Source organism: Glycine max, chromosome 4, assembly GCF_000004515.6.
Source record: "Glycine max cultivar Williams 82 chromosome 4, Glycine_max_v4.0, whole genome shotgun sequence".
NCBI classification, from domain to species: domain Eukaryota; kingdom Viridiplantae; phylum Streptophyta; class Magnoliopsida; order Fabales; family Fabaceae; genus Glycine; species Glycine max.
The window spans coordinates 21,854,952-21,873,284 of NC_016091.4; the positions used below are offsets into that span (position 1 = coordinate 21,854,952).

Below are 18,333 nucleotides of genomic sequence, written 5' to 3' on the forward strand. Positions count from 1 at the left end.
TTTCCCAAACTAGGGCTGTTCTTGAGCTATTTCCCAGGGGGTGCTCTTTTGGCACGTACCCTGCATGGGAAGCGCCATTGTTGATGGCGCCTTCAGCAGGAGTTTGGCACGTGGCCATGGAAACGCCATGCCCAGCAGCGCTTCCACTTTTGCATGAAAACGCCAACAGTGTTGGCGACTTGGTGAAGGCTGAAGGCTAGCCCTAGGCTTGCAGTGCTGCAGTGCAGACTGACTGCAGCAGGGAAGCGCCATTGGCACCAGCGTTTTGCCTGAAAACGCCAATGGTGATGGCGTTTAAAGCTGTTTAAATACCGATGGTGTTGTATATTTGTTCTACGCTTTCGGTTTCATTATTTTACTTTCGTTTTCGTATAGCTTCGTTCTGCGCTTCCCGTTTCAATATTTTACTTTCGTTTTGGTATACCTTTGGCATTTTAGTGACTTTGGAAATTTCAGTGGTATGAAGCATTTTATTTTTTAAAATTATATTAGCTTTTATGTTTTTTCTTTCGCGGTTTCCGTTTGAACATTTTGCTTTTGATTTGGCACCTTTAACATTTTGGTGGCTTTGGAAATTTCTGTGCTATGAAGCAATTTTTTTTAAAAAAATTATATTAGTTTTCATGTTTTTTCTTCAGCGCTTTCCCTTTGAACACTTTATTTTCGTTTTGGTAGCTTTGACATTTTGATGGGTTTGGAAATTTTTGTGGTATGAAGCATTTTATTTTAAGGTTAGTGGTTTAAGGGTTTAGCTTTTATGTTTAAAAGGCTTGTTAGTGTATATTTAAATGCCAAAAATAAACAAAAAAATTGTGTAACGATGTGTATTTGAAGAAAATATTTTGAATATGAAATTTGTATAATTTTTTTAATTAAATTAGGTTGGTGTTGATGAACGTTTGAAGTTTGAATAAAAAAAATTATAGATAATATTTATTTGAAGTAAGTATTTTGAGTATGAAATTTTTTGTTTAATATGAAGTTGTAGTATTTTTTTAATTAGATTAGGTTGGTTTGTTGGTGTGTTAAAAATTTAGAAATGTTGAACTCGAAAGTGTTATTTGACGCTTTGTTTTTTGTTGTACTACAAAAATTTTATTATATTTGTAGTAATTTTGTAATTACCTTTTTCCATTTTAAAGTTATTAATGGTTAAGAATAATTATTTATACTACTAACTTCGGTAATGAATTAATAAATTTTCTGTTAAAAATGACTATGTTAAAATTGTTCATTTTTATAAGTTTGTCCCATAAAATTAATTTGAAGTTAATTAAAATTTTTTAAAAGAGAAATTGAATGTGAAGTTCCAATAAAGAGATCTTTTGTGATTACATTTTATTAGTTTTGATTAAAAGTTTTATAAAATCGTGTGTTATTTAAGTGTGTTGATGTGAAATTTATTTAAAATTAATAATTTGAATTACATCTTCATTAGTTTAAAATTACTACATTTAAATTGTTAATTTTTTTAAAGTGTCTTAATGTGAAATTGATTTGAAATAATTTTTTTAAAAAAAATTACATTTTATTTTGAAGTTTCAGCAATGACTTTTTGTGATACCATTTTGTAACTTATTTGACATGTTCAAATATTGTTTTTGTAGGTACACGATGAATTCGGTTATAACAGTGTTGTATTTCAATGGAAGGGTGTATGAAGATAATGATGGTGTAATATTTGAAGGTAGTAAAAAAGCGATTCAGATTAAACGTGGAATTAGTTTCAATGCTTTGAAGAAAAAAATTGGAGATAAGGTAAAGTTACAAAATAATGAAATTATTTCTGCTATTAGCTGTAGATTTTTAGTGTCAGGAAAATATATTGCCTTGCAAATTTGTGACGATGAAGACATTGAAACAATGTTGGAAAGTTTTAAACAACAAGACCAAATGTCAGTTCTGGAATTGTACATAGAAAAGGATGTGGCTGGTGGTTCAATGTTTCATTCTGCCAATTCGCTTACATCATGTGGAAATTATTTATCTAATGATGACACACAACCGGCAACAAATATGAGCAATTTACATATTGACGAAGACGATGATGATGATGATGATGATTATCTTGTGTCTAACTCATACGTTGAAGAGTCTTTAGACGAAGATGACAGTGTTGATGGTATATCTGATACAGACGATGAAGTCACAAACATTCCTCAACCAGTAAGAATTGTTCACCCAGCAGAAGGTATAATTTGTTGTATGAAAAAATTAGACAATACATTTATTATTTGATGACAATTGTATTTAATGCTAAATAAGTATTATTTGATTTTTTATTTTATTTTGAACTGTTAGGTGCACAACGAATTGAAAATCCATTTTGGAATGATGCCTCACATTATAACAATATCAACTGGAGTTATCCTGATGAGGAGGACATTTGCGGTTTGGAGATGCCGTCGACCTTTAATGTTGGCCAAGAATTATATGTTGGCATGGAATTTGATAGTAAAGATGCGGTCAAAAATGCAGTGAAACAATATGTTATGAAGGTGCATCAAAGCTTCAAAGTTGTTGAAAGCAAAACGAACAAGTATGTGGTTTGTTGTGTGAATAAAAATGCAGAGTGTCCTTGCCCTTTTTATATGAGGGCAATTATATCTAAAAAAACAGATACGTGGAAAGTCACACAATGGGGTGGACCACACACATGTCTGAATATGACCATGACACAAGATCACGAGAAACTTGATTCAGATTTAATTGCCACTTGTGTAGTAGGTACGTATTTTATGTTCATATTATGTTCATTTTTTGTTAATTATCATTTAAATTTTGTTATGTTATTCACAGGCATGATCAGAGAAGATCCATCAATAAAAATTTCTTTGATTCAAGAGAGGATTAACAGTGAATTTGCGTACAAGGTGTCGTACAAAAAAGCTTGGTTGGCGAAACAGAAAGCCATTGCAATTGAATATGGCGATTGGGATGAGTCATATGCGAAACTTTCGTCGTGGTTAACACACATGCAAAATCATTCTCCTGGATCATATTTTCAAGTACTACATGACGATTTTATCATTGGGAATACGGTTAGTCGCGAACACCGTCAGTTTCATAGAGTTTTTTGGACTTTTGGGCAATGTAAAGAAGCTTTCAAGTACTGTAAGCCAATCATACAAGTTGACGGTACACATTTGTACGGCAAATATCGTGGGACCCTCTTAATGGCGACATCACAAGATGGAAATGGTGGCGTCCTTCCTCTAGCATTCGCGGTGGTTGAAGGTGAGACGTTGACAGCGTGGTCATGGTTTTTGGCACACTTGCGTGAACACGTCACTGATAAAAATGGTATTTGTCTCATTTCTGATCGACACGCGAGTATAAAGTCCGCTGTGGCTAATGAAGCACTTGGTTGGCAACCTCCCCACGGTTATCATGTCTATTGCGTGCGACACATAGCAAGCAACTTCAATCGAAAATTCAATAACGCCAAACAAAAAGAAATGTTGAAGAAGTTGGGTAAGATTTCATATTTAATGGTCACGTTTATTTAACTTCCATATATACTTAAAATTGTTATTGATAACTAATTTTATGCAGCCTACACTCCTTGCAAGCACATTTTTGATCAAAATTTAGAAAAATTTCGTGAACTAAGTCCAGCCATAGCAACATGGATTGATCGCATTTCAAAGGAAAAATGGACGATGGCTTATGATAAAGAAGGACGTCGATATGGCCACATGACAACCAACCTCTCAGAATGTATCAATAAGGTTTTGAAGGATTGTCGCAACATTCCCATAACAGCCTTGGTCAAATCAACGTACAGTAGGTGTCGAAAGTACTTTGTTGAGCGTGGCCGCCAAGCCCAGAGACAGTTAAATGAAGGCCAAGTATATTGTTCAAAGCTTGTTAAAGAACTTAGAAAAAATCAAGAACAAGCTTGTTCGCACATCGTTCGCGTGTATGACATCCACTCCACAAGGTTTGAAGTAGAGGAGACCTTCAATCCTATTACGCAGCGTGGCGGACAAAAGTGGGCAGTTAACTTGAACGGTCATTATTGTCAATGCGGAAGGTATTCTGCGCTTCACTATCCATGTTCACATATTATTGCAGCTTGTGGTTACGTGAGCCTGAACTACTACCAATATATAGATGTTGTTTATACAAATGAGCACATCTTAAAAGCTTACTCCGCACAATGGTGGCCTCTTGGGAATGAAGCGGCTATTCCTCCTTCTAATGATGCATGGACACTTATCCCTGACCCAACCACAATTCGTGCGAAAGGTCGGCCAAAATCAACAAGGATAAGGAATGAGATGGATTGGGTCGAACCGTCTGAGCACCGAATAAAATGCAGTAGATGTGGAGCCGAAGGGCATAACAGGCGTCGTTGTCCAATGCAATCTGAGCGTGGGAGTTGTTCAAATCATTGATTTATGTATGTTAGCCGAGTGACTTGTATTTGTTTAAGTTCTCTTCAATGTATTGAATTTGTGGGGTTGAATACATTTGTTAGTTAAAAACATTACTTATTTTGGTTTGTGTGCATTAGCTATTTGTGGGTTTCAATGAATTCGTTACTTAAAAACACATCCATACACCCTAACACTAAACCCTAATCCTCAAACCTAACCCTAAGCCCAAGACACTAAGCTCCAACCCCAACCCACCTAAACCCTAAGCCCAACACACTAAACCCCAAACACCTAAGCTATAACCCTATCCCAACCCCAAAGAGTAAAACCCCTAACCTCTAACACTAACCCAAACACATAAACCCTAACCCGAAGCACTAGGAAACAACCCTAATCCATGTAATCCATAAAACCTAACCCTAATCCAAACCATATCCCTTAACTCCCTAAGCTATAACCCTAACCCAAACACCTAAACACTAACACGAAGCTATATTTTCCTTGTTGTTAGGTCTTATAGTCATTCCATTTTTTCCTTCATCCTTTTGGTCTGATGAAAAATGTTAGCAAAAAGACATTTGTTGCGTACTTGGTGCCCCATAAACCCCAAATCCAAACCCTAAACCCTTAAACCCCTAACTTCTAACCCTAAACCCATAAACTTGGTTAATTATTATAGTTTGATGTGCCACATAAACTCTATACATTAGTAAGGCATCAGTAAGGCATAATAAATGAGATGCGATAGATTAATTGTCAAAATCAAATGTCTAACAAACAACAACAAAATTACACAGATACATCAAAATCAGTCATTATGGTGTCCGTGATGTCGTGAAGATGTGCCACATGGTCGATCCCATCTTCGCGCTTGACGATCAGGATTTCTTCTGCCGCCGCGTTGTCTCCCCGCTTCTGCTTCCTCAGCCTCTGCAGAAAACTCCTGACGCAAATCAACACCTAATAACTCGCCCATATCAGGTATTGCTCCGGGTACATTCCATTGCGGAGCAAATGGGGCGTTAGGTGTTGCCATGGGGGCATCGTGCTGCTGTGAAGGAGTCATAGTGGGCCATGAAAAATGAGGCTGTGTTTCCGCAACACCACCGAACGAATGTGAGGTCTCAGAAGTATCAGTATGATGACCTGCAAAAGGATACTGATACATCTGTGAAGGATATTCGGAAAATGTTGCTGGCGTGTAATACATTCCATGACCACGCTCCATCATTTGTTGGGAATATTGTTCCGCTTCAACAGGCTCCCTTCGTCTGCCTATGCCCCGAGTTTCAACACTTGACTGAAGAATGGGAAACTCTTGGGCTGGGAATTCACGCTCTGATGCTGGACCATGTGACACTGGTTCAGTGATTCTCTCTTGCTCTTCAGATATAATTGCTAACTTATCCACGTAAGACACGAGATCATCAACCGTCCACGTGTTCCTCCCTTGTGGTGACACCATATATTGTAAAGTCTCCACAACTTCACCCTGCAATTAGTAGCGTCAACAAATTAATGCTCATGCTTAAGAAATTAATTAGAAGTTAAACATTGAAAAACAGATAAATACCAATGCAGCTGTGTTTGCATTGTTTGGGTCGACAAACATCTTTGTTTTACGCCTATACCACACCATGTAGTCCGAGTTATAACCCAGTAGGCCCTCCTGTCGAGGATAAACGTCGACCCTAAACTCTGCTCGATTGTTCCACTGACCAATGATTGGGGCCAACAGGTGGAACCAATTCTCATCTTGTTTGCCTTTGAGCGTTATGCCATGGAGATTTTGCGGTTGCGAAGGACACCCGGGAATGGGTTGTTGCAATCCAAATTGTCGTAAAACTCTATCGGGTTGGTGCCACTCAACAACATGGAAACAAATCAGTGGCACCACCGCAAACCAAGCTACACCTCCAACCACACAAATTGGAGGCAACGCTGCCATCATAGTTGCTGTGTATGGCTCCCAGACAAACTGCATATAACAATACGCTTGTCAATTTTCAGTCAAACATAACATATTAAAATTCCATTTAAGCATTACATTACGATGTTCTTACCTCATGTCGTTTCATCAAATCCAATTTGCGACGGAAAAGTCTAAGATCATCATTGCCAATATGCTGATTTCCACGTCGCAACCACCTACAATAAAAATGAAATCATCGTTGTCAACACGTTCCATCATTAAATATTTTATCATTCAAACCTAATTTTTTAAACGACAAACCTGTGTCCGAGTGGTTTATTTTCTATAACGGGAGGCGTCCTCTTTGGAGCTAAGGTCGTGCATCGTTCCCATGCCCACATTTGGATTAAGATGCACATACCTCCGATTGATTTAACTTTGTAATCGGTGGCGCTGCACATCTCTCTATATAAATACGCAAGCACGGCAGGTCCCCACGCATACGTGCTGCACTGTTCAAAGTCACGTAGAAATTGTAGGTACCTTAAGGAAACTCTGCTACTACTTTTGTTAACAAAGAGGACACCTCCTATGAATCGAAGGATCCACGCACGGGTAAACCTTTGTAATTGCTCAATGTTACCCTCATCAATATTTATGTCAGAAAAATGGTGAGCCAACCAACTTAATTTGACGACACTGCCTTCAATTTCCCCTTCCTGTGGTCTGACTCCTAATAATTCTTCACACAAGTCGGCCCAAACAAGATTAGTTGAACCAATTAATGGTGCCCCGTCACTACGCAAACCTAGTAAAACTGACACATCTTGGAGAGTAATGGTAGCCTCTCCGCATCTCAGGTGAAACGTGTGGGTTTCGGGCCTCCATCTTTCAATTAAGGCCGCATTTATCTTTAGGTATCCCATCCTCATGATCCAATGATCCAATAAAACCCACATTGCCGAAGCAAAGGAACAATTTCCTCCGGTATTTGTTCTTCACCTTGATACGTCGGGACTGCTGTGTAGTTTTCTGTCTGGTTCCCCATTCCAAACATGTTCTGAAACATGCTTGGGTTGCATCCACAACACGTCACTATCAATTGGACCAGACCTAGTTTGTATACTTGATGAGCATGACGACGAAGAAGCCATTGAGCCTACAAAATAAAATATAATATAATACAATTAATTGACAATCAAATTTATACAAATTAATTAAAATAAATAAGAAATTATATTTTTTAAATTTCAATAACAAAATATATTATACAAATAACCTAATTCATATATATTCTATAAATAAATTAAATTACAAACAAATATAAATTTAAATATATAAATTAATGACTACAAATAATTACGCGTAAAATAATTTAACATACAAAATCAATAATTTAAAATACGTAAAACTATTCTAATTTAAACATAACATATGAAACTGATAATAATAACTAAAAGTAACATAATATAAAAAAATTAATTCTAACCTAATTTAAAATTACTAATTTACACTACATAAAATTATTCTTAATCTATCATAAAATTATTCTTAATCTACTATATACAAAATTAATGACTTCAAATAATTACGAGTAAAATAATTTAACATACTACATCAATATTTTAAAATATCTAAAATTATTCTAATTTAAACATAACATATGAAACTAATAATAATTATAATTAAAATTAACATAATATAAAAAATTTAATTCAAACCTATTTTTTAATTAATAATTTACAATACATAAAATTATTTCTAATGTATCATCAAATATTTAAACTAAATGTAATCTACCATATAAAAAATTTAAACTAAAGCTAATCTAAACTTAATACGTTATAATACCTAAAATTATTCCTAATCTAAAATTATTAAATTATGGTACCTAAACCTATATAAAAAATTTCAACTCAACTTAATCTATCATATAAAATTATTCCTAATTTCCCATATAAAAAATTATTCCTAATTTATCATATAAAAAATTTACACTAAATCATATCCTATAACATTAAGAATTGAAACTAAACTATACAAAATTATTAACACTACCTACCTAAACTATACAAAATTATTATTATCTTATACTACCTAAAATATACAAAATTATTATTATCTTACATTACACTACCTAAACTATACAAAATTATTATTATCTTACATTATCTAAAACCATTTTATTATCAGAATATAAACATATAAAAGAATATATAACTTACAATTTTTTTACGAAATGGAAGAATGAATACCAAACAAGAACAGCACCAACCAAGCAACAACAGCACCAATCAAACACTCTTTTCACACAATATTTGTTCACTCTGCAAACTCAAAAACGCAGGCTACACTTTCAGGCCAAACGCAGTATATAAACATGAAGAACCACGAAGCGCTAATGGCAACAGCGCTTTCCGGTCAAGCAAGACGCGCCACTGGGAATGGCGCTTCCCTGCGCACCTAGGCTGCCTAGCCTGCTGCTGCTGCTGCAGCTGCTGATTTCCGACGGACAGACCAGTCAAAGCGCCAATACCACTGGCGCCATCCGGTCAAATCGCCAACTGTGTTGGCGCTTTCCTCCAGCAGGTGACAAGTGTCGACCATGCATGAACTCGCCAGTTACAATGGCGCTTCCCATGCAGGGTACGTGCCAAAAGAGCACCCCCTGGGAAATAGCTCAAGAACAGCCCTAGTTTGGGAAATTCTTTGTAAAAGAATCCCAAACAGGGAAATGTGCCGCACCCCGCATGAATAAGACTGATTTCTGACTCACCGAACCCTCCTTTTTCTCATGTGGATTGTGAATAAGAATACTTCTATAATCAATCAGTATTAAAATATGAGTCTTTTATTGGTGTTCTTAGCACCTTAGTTAAAGAATAAAAAAAGTATTTATCTTAGAAATTATAGAAGAAAGTAAAAAAAAATCATAAATAATAATTTTGTGAATTCTAATAAATTTTTTAAGAATTTTTTAATTAATGCCCTAAGAATAATAATACTATTTAGCATTTTCCCTAGAATATTCATTAGCAAATATTAAAATACTGACTATAAATTAGTATTTAACTTTTAACAGTGATTATTATTCTTTTTATTATTTATAGGATGAAAATATAAGAGTAATTTTTTAATTAAAGTATAATATAAAATGTGTGGATCTCACAAAAAAGTATAATTTTTTTTCAATATTATTTCTCTCATTTTTAGTAAATACATAATAAGATATTGTTTGATATAGAGATGTTACATTTAGAGAGAGATAGAGAACTGATAGAAATCATAATTGTGTTTTCATTATTGATTTGATGATTACAACAAAGGTCTATATATAGAGCAAGTTCACAATGAGGCCTAACTCTGACTCTAACAATTACTAACTGATTCTGTTAGTAGCATACTAACTAAGAAGAGACAACTAATAGTAATCACAAATAGTTTTTACAACTAACTGAAAACTAACTGAATTTAAGATTTCTCTCTAACACTCCCCCCACAAGCTCAGCAGTACTAAGTACTCTGAGTTTGGAGCGGAAGTTGTAGAACAAATGCTTGCTGAGTGATTTGGTAAGTATGTCAGCAACTTGGAGTTGTGCAGGAATGTAGGAAACAACCAAAGACTTGTTCAGAACCTTTTCCCTCACAAAAAAAATGTCTAATTCCATGTGTGTTTGTTCTGGAGTGAAGCACAGGGTTGTGACTAATAGCAACAACACTGTGGTTGTCACAATAGATAACTGGAGGAGGGATGGGAACTTTGAGCTCATGGAGAAGAGACTGGAGCCATAGAACTTCAGATGCAGCATGTGCTAGGCTCCTGTATTCGGCCTCTGCACTAGATTTAGCAACCAGAGTTTGCTTTTTAGACCACTAGGACACAAGATTAGGACCAAAAAAGATACAAGCACCTGAAGTGGACCTCCTATCATCAATATCAGAGGCCCAATCTGCATCACAGAAAGCATTAATGTTGAGAGGGGCACTGGTGGTGGCAGGCAGAAGGGTGAGACCATGATCAATGGAGCCCTTTAAGTATCTTAAGATCCTTTTGACTGCACTCCAATGAGAGACCAGTGGCTGAGCGAAAAACTGACACACCTTGCTGACTGAGTATCCAAGTTCAGGTCTGGTAATTGTAGCATACTGCAGGGCTCCTACAATGCTTCTGTACAGAGTGGGGTTGTCAAAGGGGTCAGCACCAGTTTTGGACAACTTAAGATTTGCAGGTAAAGGAGTGGAAATCCCTTTGCAGTCTTCCATGCCTGCTCTGTGAAGTATATCTCTAATGTATTTAGCTTGAGATAAATGAAGAGCACCAGATGGAGTAAGCTTGCATTCTATGCCCAGAAAGTACTCAAGAGTGCCAAGCTGCTTAAGAGAAAAGGTAGCATTCAACTTGTTCACAATGAGGTTAATAGCAGTGTTGGAGGAACCCGTGATGATTATATCATCTACATAAATGAGAATAAGCAGGCAGCAGCCATGTTTGTTGAATATGAGAAGAGAGGGATCACACTTGGATTGTTGAAAACCAAAGGAGATGAGAGTATTTGTCAAACTCTCATACCAAGCCCTTGGGGCTTGTTTTAAACCATATATTGCCTTGTGAAGTTTGCATACAAGAGTGGATTCACCCTGAATAAAGCCTTGAGGCTGTTGCATGTAGACATCTTCATGGAGTTGCCCATTAAGAAAGACATTGTTGACATCAAGTTGAATAAGGGGCCATTTGGAAGTAAGAGCAATGGTGAGGACAGTTCTCACTGTGATTGGTTTCACCACTGGAGAGTAGGTGTCACTGTAATCTTGACCATATTTCTGGTTGAATCCTTTGGCGACCAAGCGTGCTTTATATTTGTTTATGGTACCATCCGGGTTCTCTTTGATCCTGAAAATCCATTTGCACCCGATGGCTCTTTTATGAGGAGGAAGAGGTACCAAGCTCCATGTTTTGTTAGCTTGAAGAGCTTGATACTCTTGTTGCATAGCTTCAGTCCAGTGGATAGATGAAAGAGCTTGCTGCACAGTGGTTGGTTCAGTGGTTGTTAGATTGATTGTGGGAAAGAGAGGAGGTTTGAGATGGCCAGTTTTGGATCTTGTAAGCATATGATGGGTGTTGGTTGTAGGTGAAGGAGAGGAAGTGGGAGTGGAGTTAGGATCAATGGTGGAGGAAGCTGTGGAGGGTAAGGTTGGAGTTGGAGAGGCAGAGGCACTGATGTATGGTGAAGATGTGTGGCTGGGAAAGGTAGTTGGTGTGTGAGGAGTAGGTTGGTTGTTTGGTGTGAGATTGTTTGGTGTGTGAGGAGTTTGATTTTTGCCAAGAATTCAGAGATTGAAGATGATCCTTTCTTCGTGGTGCGTAGCTGAGTTCGCAATTGTCGCGCCTGAGCCTTGGTTTTCGAATTGAAAGGATTGATGGATATTTTCCCAGAGTTGGAATGTGTGCTTGTAACCAATGACAGAAGGAAGAATGGCAGGGGAAAGAGATGATTGCAGCCATGCTAAGAGGAGCTGGTCCTGTAATTCCCAGTTGTTGAAAGCTGGGTTTTCAATATTGGCAAGGCGATCGTGTTTCGAAGCGTATTGAGGAGGTATCTCAGGAGTGACACAGAAACGATGAAGGCGATGAGCCCTTAGGACTGGTTCAATCTGTTGCAGCCATACAAGATAGTTTGTTGCATCTAATTTGACAGAAATCTTGTAGTTGAAAGAAGATAGAGGTGTGATTGTTGAGTTGGGTGTTGCCAAGATTGGTGGTGTACGAGGTGTGTGAGGTTGGGAATCCATTGAAGAAGGGAAGATTCAGAGGAGAGAGGAAAGAAATGGAGGATCTTGCCACGCTTGTGGAAGAATCAGAAGGCTCTTGATACCATGTTACATTTAGAGAGAGATAGAGAACTGATAGAAATCATAATTGTGTTTTCATTATTGATTTGATGGTTACAACAAAGGTCTATATATAGAGCAAAGTTCACAATGAGGCCTAACTCTGACTCTAACAATTACTAACTGATTCTGTTAGTAACTAACAGAATCACAGCATACTAACTAACTAAGAAGAGACAACTAATAGTAACCACAAACAATTTTTACAACTAACTGAAAACTAACTGAATTTAAGACTTCTCTCTAACAAGAGAGACGAAAATTGATGAAAGAGAGTGAAAGGAAAGTAAAAATTGAAGTTGTTTGATTGAGATAAGAGAGAGTATAAAAGAGATAAGATATTTGAATTAAAGTAATAGGTAAAGAATAAAAAGAGAGTAAAAAAAATAGCGACGGACCAAATGCCCATTTCACCCCATTAATTACACAATGAATACATAACTGATTATACTAATAGAATAATCAATTATGTAATCAATCTTACACCTAAATGTTCCTATCTAGTGTCATACTTAATCAACTATGCTATAAGCATAGTTGATTATGTTGACAACCTGAGACCAATTTTATCAAATTCAAAAGTTCAAGTGACTTACATAATCAATTATGTGAATATGATAACTGATTATGTAGAAATCAAAATGTTCAATTCCAATGACCACTTAATCCATCATGCTATAAACATAATTGATCATGTTGACAATTCGAGATCAACTTTATCACATTCAAAAGTTATAGGGACATGAGGTCTTCTCTAGGACAATTATAAAAGGACATCACTGTTTATCATTTGGCAACACAATTCATTTTCGTTTGTCTCATTTTTTGTGTGAAAGTTTATCCCATTGAATCCATAATTTTTTTTTAAAAATTTGCATCTCAGATTCACCCAAACAAACACAATTATCAAACAATTTTTACCACTAAAACACCTCAATTCAATTACATCTCAAATTCACTCTATTAAACCAAACACACACTAAAAGAGTATTGTGAGTTTAGAGGATATCCTGTTCATTAAAGATTTTTGTCAAAAATTATACTAGAGGTGTATTATAAATTATAATAAAACATAATAATAATACTCCCTCCGTTTCAAAATACATGTCCATTTTGGAGAAATTTTTTGTTTCAAAATACATGTCCATTTGATAGTTTAAGGATGCATTTTGACTATTTTGCCCTTGCCTACTAATTAATTGGATTCTAGTTTTTTGTCCACAATAATTAATTCCCATTTGTCTCTATCTATTGGTGGGGAGGTATATCAAGGAACGAAACAGTGAATTTAGGAATGAAAGCTCGAGGAGCGGAACAATGAGAAGATAAGGAGTTCGTAGCCCTCCAACTCTCCCAAGAACTACTCCTTGACTCTCTAACTCTTTGTGTGTACCAAGGTTGTTAAATGATGGACTACTTATAAAAATGGCAAATTTATATGTAATTACAACTACAAAAAAAAATGGAAAACAAAGGAAAGTCTGTGAAAGTTGAAGATTTGCAAAATGAAAGAGTTGAAGACTCTTTCGACAGCATACAATATGAAAGAGTTGAAGACTCTTTTGATGGGTTACAAAGTGACACAAACATAGCCTTGCAAGAGGATAAAATGCAAAAACATGGAGATTGTGTAGAAGCATCTTCAAAAGCAACAAAGGATTTTGACTTAAATATAAAGGCAGATTGTGGATTTGATTTGAATGAATATCCAGTAGAAGAAGAAGAAGAAGGAGGAGGAGGAGGAGGAGGAGGAGGAGGAGGAGACGGAGACGGAGACGGAGAAGAAGAGGTTGATGGAGAAGGAGAGGGAGAGGTTGAGGGAGAAGGAGAAAATGTGGTTAACAAGATGTTGAAAATTTATCTTCCTAATCTTAACTGAAACTTTGTCAATTTAAATTCATGAATTCAATGGAAGTGATTTAGAAGATTTTGTTGTATTGCAAAAAAATATAAAAATGTACTATGAAATCCTTTCTAATGTTTTACGTACTGTCAAATCCTTACTTAGTGTTTTATATACTGTCTGGGAGTGGTACTTACGTGAGAGGGAGAATATCTAGGCTAAGTATTGCTCATAGTCTTATGGCACTGTTCTACTTCTATGGATACTCAATAACAGTTATAGTTATAGTCTTGATGTATAAGTATTGCTCATATGTCAGAATAAAATATTGGACTTTCTTATAAATCAAAGCATAATACTAGTATTTGGAATAAAATATGAATGTGATTACAACCCAACCATAATAGGTACTGTTAATTGTTGTTTAAGTAATCCAAAGTTTCTTGCACTAATATTGGGTCACACTTCAATTGAATGGGTAGTTGTTCTTCTGTTTCTAATTTTTCCTTCTGCATATGCTGAGATGTATATCTATTGGAACCTTTGGCTTTCATTGTCTCTATCATGCATAACTGCAATGAGAGAAATATGAAATTGGACTTCACCACACAATAGTTTTCAAACGACTTCACCACTGCATTGACAAGTTCATCAATAGTTTTAGGTGCTTCCTTGTAATGCAATGACTGTATAGCACTGAAAAATCCGAGGTCCAAGACATTAAAATCCGGAGAATTAGGAGGTTGACACATTAAACGGATGTCAAATCCATCTTGTGTGGCTGCCTGAACAAACTCAGGATCATCAGGATTAATATGAGTTCTTGCATTATCTTGTTGAATGAATATCGTTGACCCCAATTCGTCTCTTGGCCACACTTCCTTTGTAGCTGGAAGCACTTTCTCAATAAAAACTGACCTTATGAGGTCTCTATTTATCGAAGTTATTGCTTTTGTCTCCATTGTTCCCGCCACTCTGTAACACTTGTCCTTTTAGCCGGTTCTTGAGTGACAAACAGGAAAATTCCAATTTTCCCTGAAAAAGTTACATTTTTTTCCGAGTCAAATCTTGGTCGAGCTACAGCAGTTAAAAACATAACTTTTGGAACAAAATTTTTACTTTTACAACTACGATGTGGTTTATCCTCGTCTGGGAGCAAATAGTATCTCTCAGATTTCTTCGTCATGTAGAACCATTTTTCATCAATGTGAATAATATTGTACATACTTTGGAACATTGGATCATGCGGTATACCTTCAAGCATCGACAAACAAAATTCCAACCGCAATCTTTTACCTTCCTCTATCAGTTGTGGCTTTATGGCACTCGAATGACGCTTTATTGCACCTGATTGTATAAGCCTATACATTGCACTTGTATTTGTTTTCATGGCAACAGCTAAAGTTCGAACAGTTGTTCTTTGGCTCAAAGGGATTTCACGAAGTTGACTCAAATCAATTTCAACTCTCTTGCGACCACTATTTTTTGTCTTCTTATGAGACACATCATGAGTCTCACTTTCTTTTGCTCTTTTCCAAATACGGTCGATAGTTTTCCTACAAACTGAAAATGATGAAGCTACTGACTCTTTCACCCCTTGAGGTAATTTTCCATCAACACTTTTTTGCAGTAGTAGCTGATAAATGGTAATGCGCTCTTCATTACTCAACATTTTAACCTTTCTTTGCATTTGGAGTTGTTCCTCATCATTGTTTTGGGGCTGCTCCTCTTGAATATTTTCGTGACTTTCATTCTGAACTTCATGGACTTCTTCTGAATCAGCTTCAAAAGTTACATGAGTTACATATAATAATCATGATAAAGGTAAATACTCATAACAAAAAAAATCTCTACAAAATAAATATAACAAAAAATCTATGAAATCTAAGAATACCATCAATAACTGTAATATCATCATATAAACTGGAGCATTAGAGTACAATTATATTTAGGCTAATTCTATATACTTGGAGTACTATATATGTAGAGTATCTCAAAGCAATTATATGTAGCAAATTTTTTACGTATAACAAAAAAGAATTTAAGAAAATGAGAGTACATACCAGTTATGTGAGTGTTGCTTTCTTCTCCTGTAGCAAAGTTTTCTTCCTCACCATTTAAATCATGTAGTTCTTGATTTAAATCAAACAATGGCTCTTCATTTAAATCAAACAATGGTTCTTCATTTAAATCAAATGGAAAAGCATTGAGATCCATAGCAAAATTTTGTTCTTCATTAATAATATAAATTTGATAAATGAGTACCTAACTCTTATATATACTGAAATTATAAGTGTTTTTGAAAAAATGGTGGGAAATACAAATTTTAATTTAACTTTGGTGGTAAACATTTTAAGATTAGAGTATAATTAATAATGGAGGGAAGTTTTTTCAATTGAGTTTTAAAAAACTTTGATAACCGAACTATGCCAATTGAGCTTTTCAATACCGAAGCAAAAATAATGCCATTTAGTAGTATTGGTATTGCCAGTATGTATTGGTATTGTAATTTGATTAACTTTAATTAATTTTGGTATTGGGAGTAATTATGAGGTGGGATAAATAAATATAAAATGGAGAAAATAAAGGACAAGGGTAAAATAGGAACTTTTGTGTCAAATTAGCCTGTCCTTGGTTACCGCAATTTCTCAAAAATGGACATGTATTTTGAAACGGAGGGAGTACATTACAGGGGCAAACATACTAATACCTATCTATTTATATATGGGATTGATAAATTTACTGGGGGTGTATTGGATTAAGATTTCAAAGGATTTTAAAAGGCTTTTTATGATTAAAAAGTCTTGTGGTATTCAATCAAGACTTTTATAAAATATAAACAAATCTTGTGGTATTCAATTAAGACAATAAAGATTTTTTTTTCAGGGCAACAAAATCTGTTGGTATTCAATTGAGATTTCTTACCACTTTTAAAATGTCTTTTGGTATTCAAAAGTAAATAGATTTTGATGGATTCTTTTGTGGAATGGATTTTGAGAGACTTTTTAGTTAGAAATACACATAAAATACTCCTCCAACAATCTCACCCAAACCCTTGAGACTTTTCATAATCTTCCAATGACTTTTTCTTCTCCTGCCGAACAAGACACAAACCACTATCAGGTTCATTCTCTTACAACTTTTCAATCAATTTTACCTATTTTTTTAAATGGCAATCGATAGTCAATATTGTTCATACTATATGTATATTACGCAAATCAAAAGAAAAGGGTGCTGTATATGCTTCAAGATTTCATATTGCTTTTTTGATTTGCAATCGTATTCATATTGTTTTCAACGTCCAGGCAATGAATATACATCAAAAGAATGACAATTGATATGCATCAAGATTTCATATTGCTTTTTTTTTAGTACTGTATATGCAAATCAAAATAAAAAACTCTTTTTTTTTTTCTGTTTCTTCAACTTGTTTTTTTACAACGTCCATTATTATTATTATTATTTTCTTGTGTTATTATTAAAATGTTAATTATTAATGTGTTATTATTATTTTTTTGACAGCGTGTTATTATTATTATTATTGTGTTAATAATTTTTTAATTGTTATTGTGTTATTATTATTGTTATTTTGTTAATAGTTTTTTTAAATGATTTTATGATATATGAGTATTATTTTTATGGAAAATGCTAACATGTGCCCTTAAGACACTTGTTAGTGTATTATGTATAGAAATTTTGTATTGAAAGTTGTGCAATTTACTTTTTTAAAAGTAAAAAATTGTTGTTTTTAAGACATAGTTACTATTGGAAGTATCCTTAACATGTGCCCTAAGTGCGTATGTTAGCACGACCCTTATTTTATTATTAGGTAGTTTTTTATTGGTTTTTCTATTGAATTGTATATTATTCGGGATATAGTCACTATACTTTTGACAATTAGGAAACAATAACTATTTTTGTCAAATAACTAGTTTCTTATATATATATTAGCGATCAAATGGGGGATTCACAAGAAAATAACAAAGGAAAGAGTAGAGACAAAGATAATTATGTATCTTGGACTATGGAGGATACCAATGAGTTGTTGCACCTCTTGGTGGATGCTATGAATAGGGGATTGCGTGATGCCAATGGGTCACTTAGCAAACAAAATGTAGAACGAATAATACTTTCTCAACTCAATGCAAGAACTAAATTCCCTAAAACTTATAGTCATTATTTGAGTCGGATGAAGTGGTTTCGAAACCAGTATAACATGATGTCAACCCTTATGCGCAACAACTCTGGCTTTGGATGGGACCCAATTGGAAATCTTAAAATGTATTAATCATCTTTTTCATTATAAT

At 35.0% G+C, this 18,333-nt stretch overlaps 2 protein-coding genes across 2 annotated transcripts; both read right to left on the reverse strand.

Annotated features, from left to right (window-relative positions):
• Positions 1-9: 9 nt before the first annotated feature.
• On the reverse strand, positions 10-7,253 carry LOC121174721 (serine/threonine-protein phosphatase 7 long form homolog). The gene is made up of 6 exons (XM_041014642.1): positions 6,616-7,253; positions 6,446-6,530; positions 5,956-6,360; positions 5,786-5,874; positions 5,259-5,653; positions 10-269 (listed from the first exon to the last, which is right to left on the reverse strand). Exons 1-6 carry the CDS (start codon positions 7,251-7,253, stop codon positions 10-12), a joined length of 1,872 nt encoding a protein of 623 aa, XP_040870576.1.
• Positions 7,254-14,439: 7,186 nt separating this feature from the next.
• Positions 14,440-14,988, reverse strand: LOC121174722 (uncharacterized). The gene has a single exon (XM_041014643.1). It carries the CDS (start codon positions 14,986-14,988, stop codon positions 14,440-14,442), a length of 549 nt encoding a protein of 182 aa, XP_040870577.1.
• Between the last annotated feature and the right edge of the window lie 3,345 nt (positions 14,989-18,333).

What these genes read in the sequence shown, in the direction of transcription:
- LOC121174722 (XM_041014643.1), bottom strand. Translation starts at nt 14,988, where the DNA reads ATGGAGACAAAAGCAATAACTTCGATAAATAGAGACCTCATAAGGTCA.
- LOC121174721 (XM_041014642.1), bottom strand. Translation starts at nt 7,253, where the DNA reads ATGTGGGTTTTATTGGATCATTGGATCATGAGGATGGGATACCTAAAG. An exon ending in ATTTGATGAAACGACATGAG is followed by an intron (nt 6,361 to 6,445) that starts GTAAGAACATCG and finishes TGTTATATGCAG; the next exon opens with TTTGTCTGGGAGCCATACAC. An exon ending in CTCGTGTCTTACGTGGATAA is followed by an intron (nt 5,654 to 5,785) that starts GTTAGCAATTAT and finishes GGGCATAGGCAG; the next exon opens with ACGAAGGGAGCCTGTTGAAG.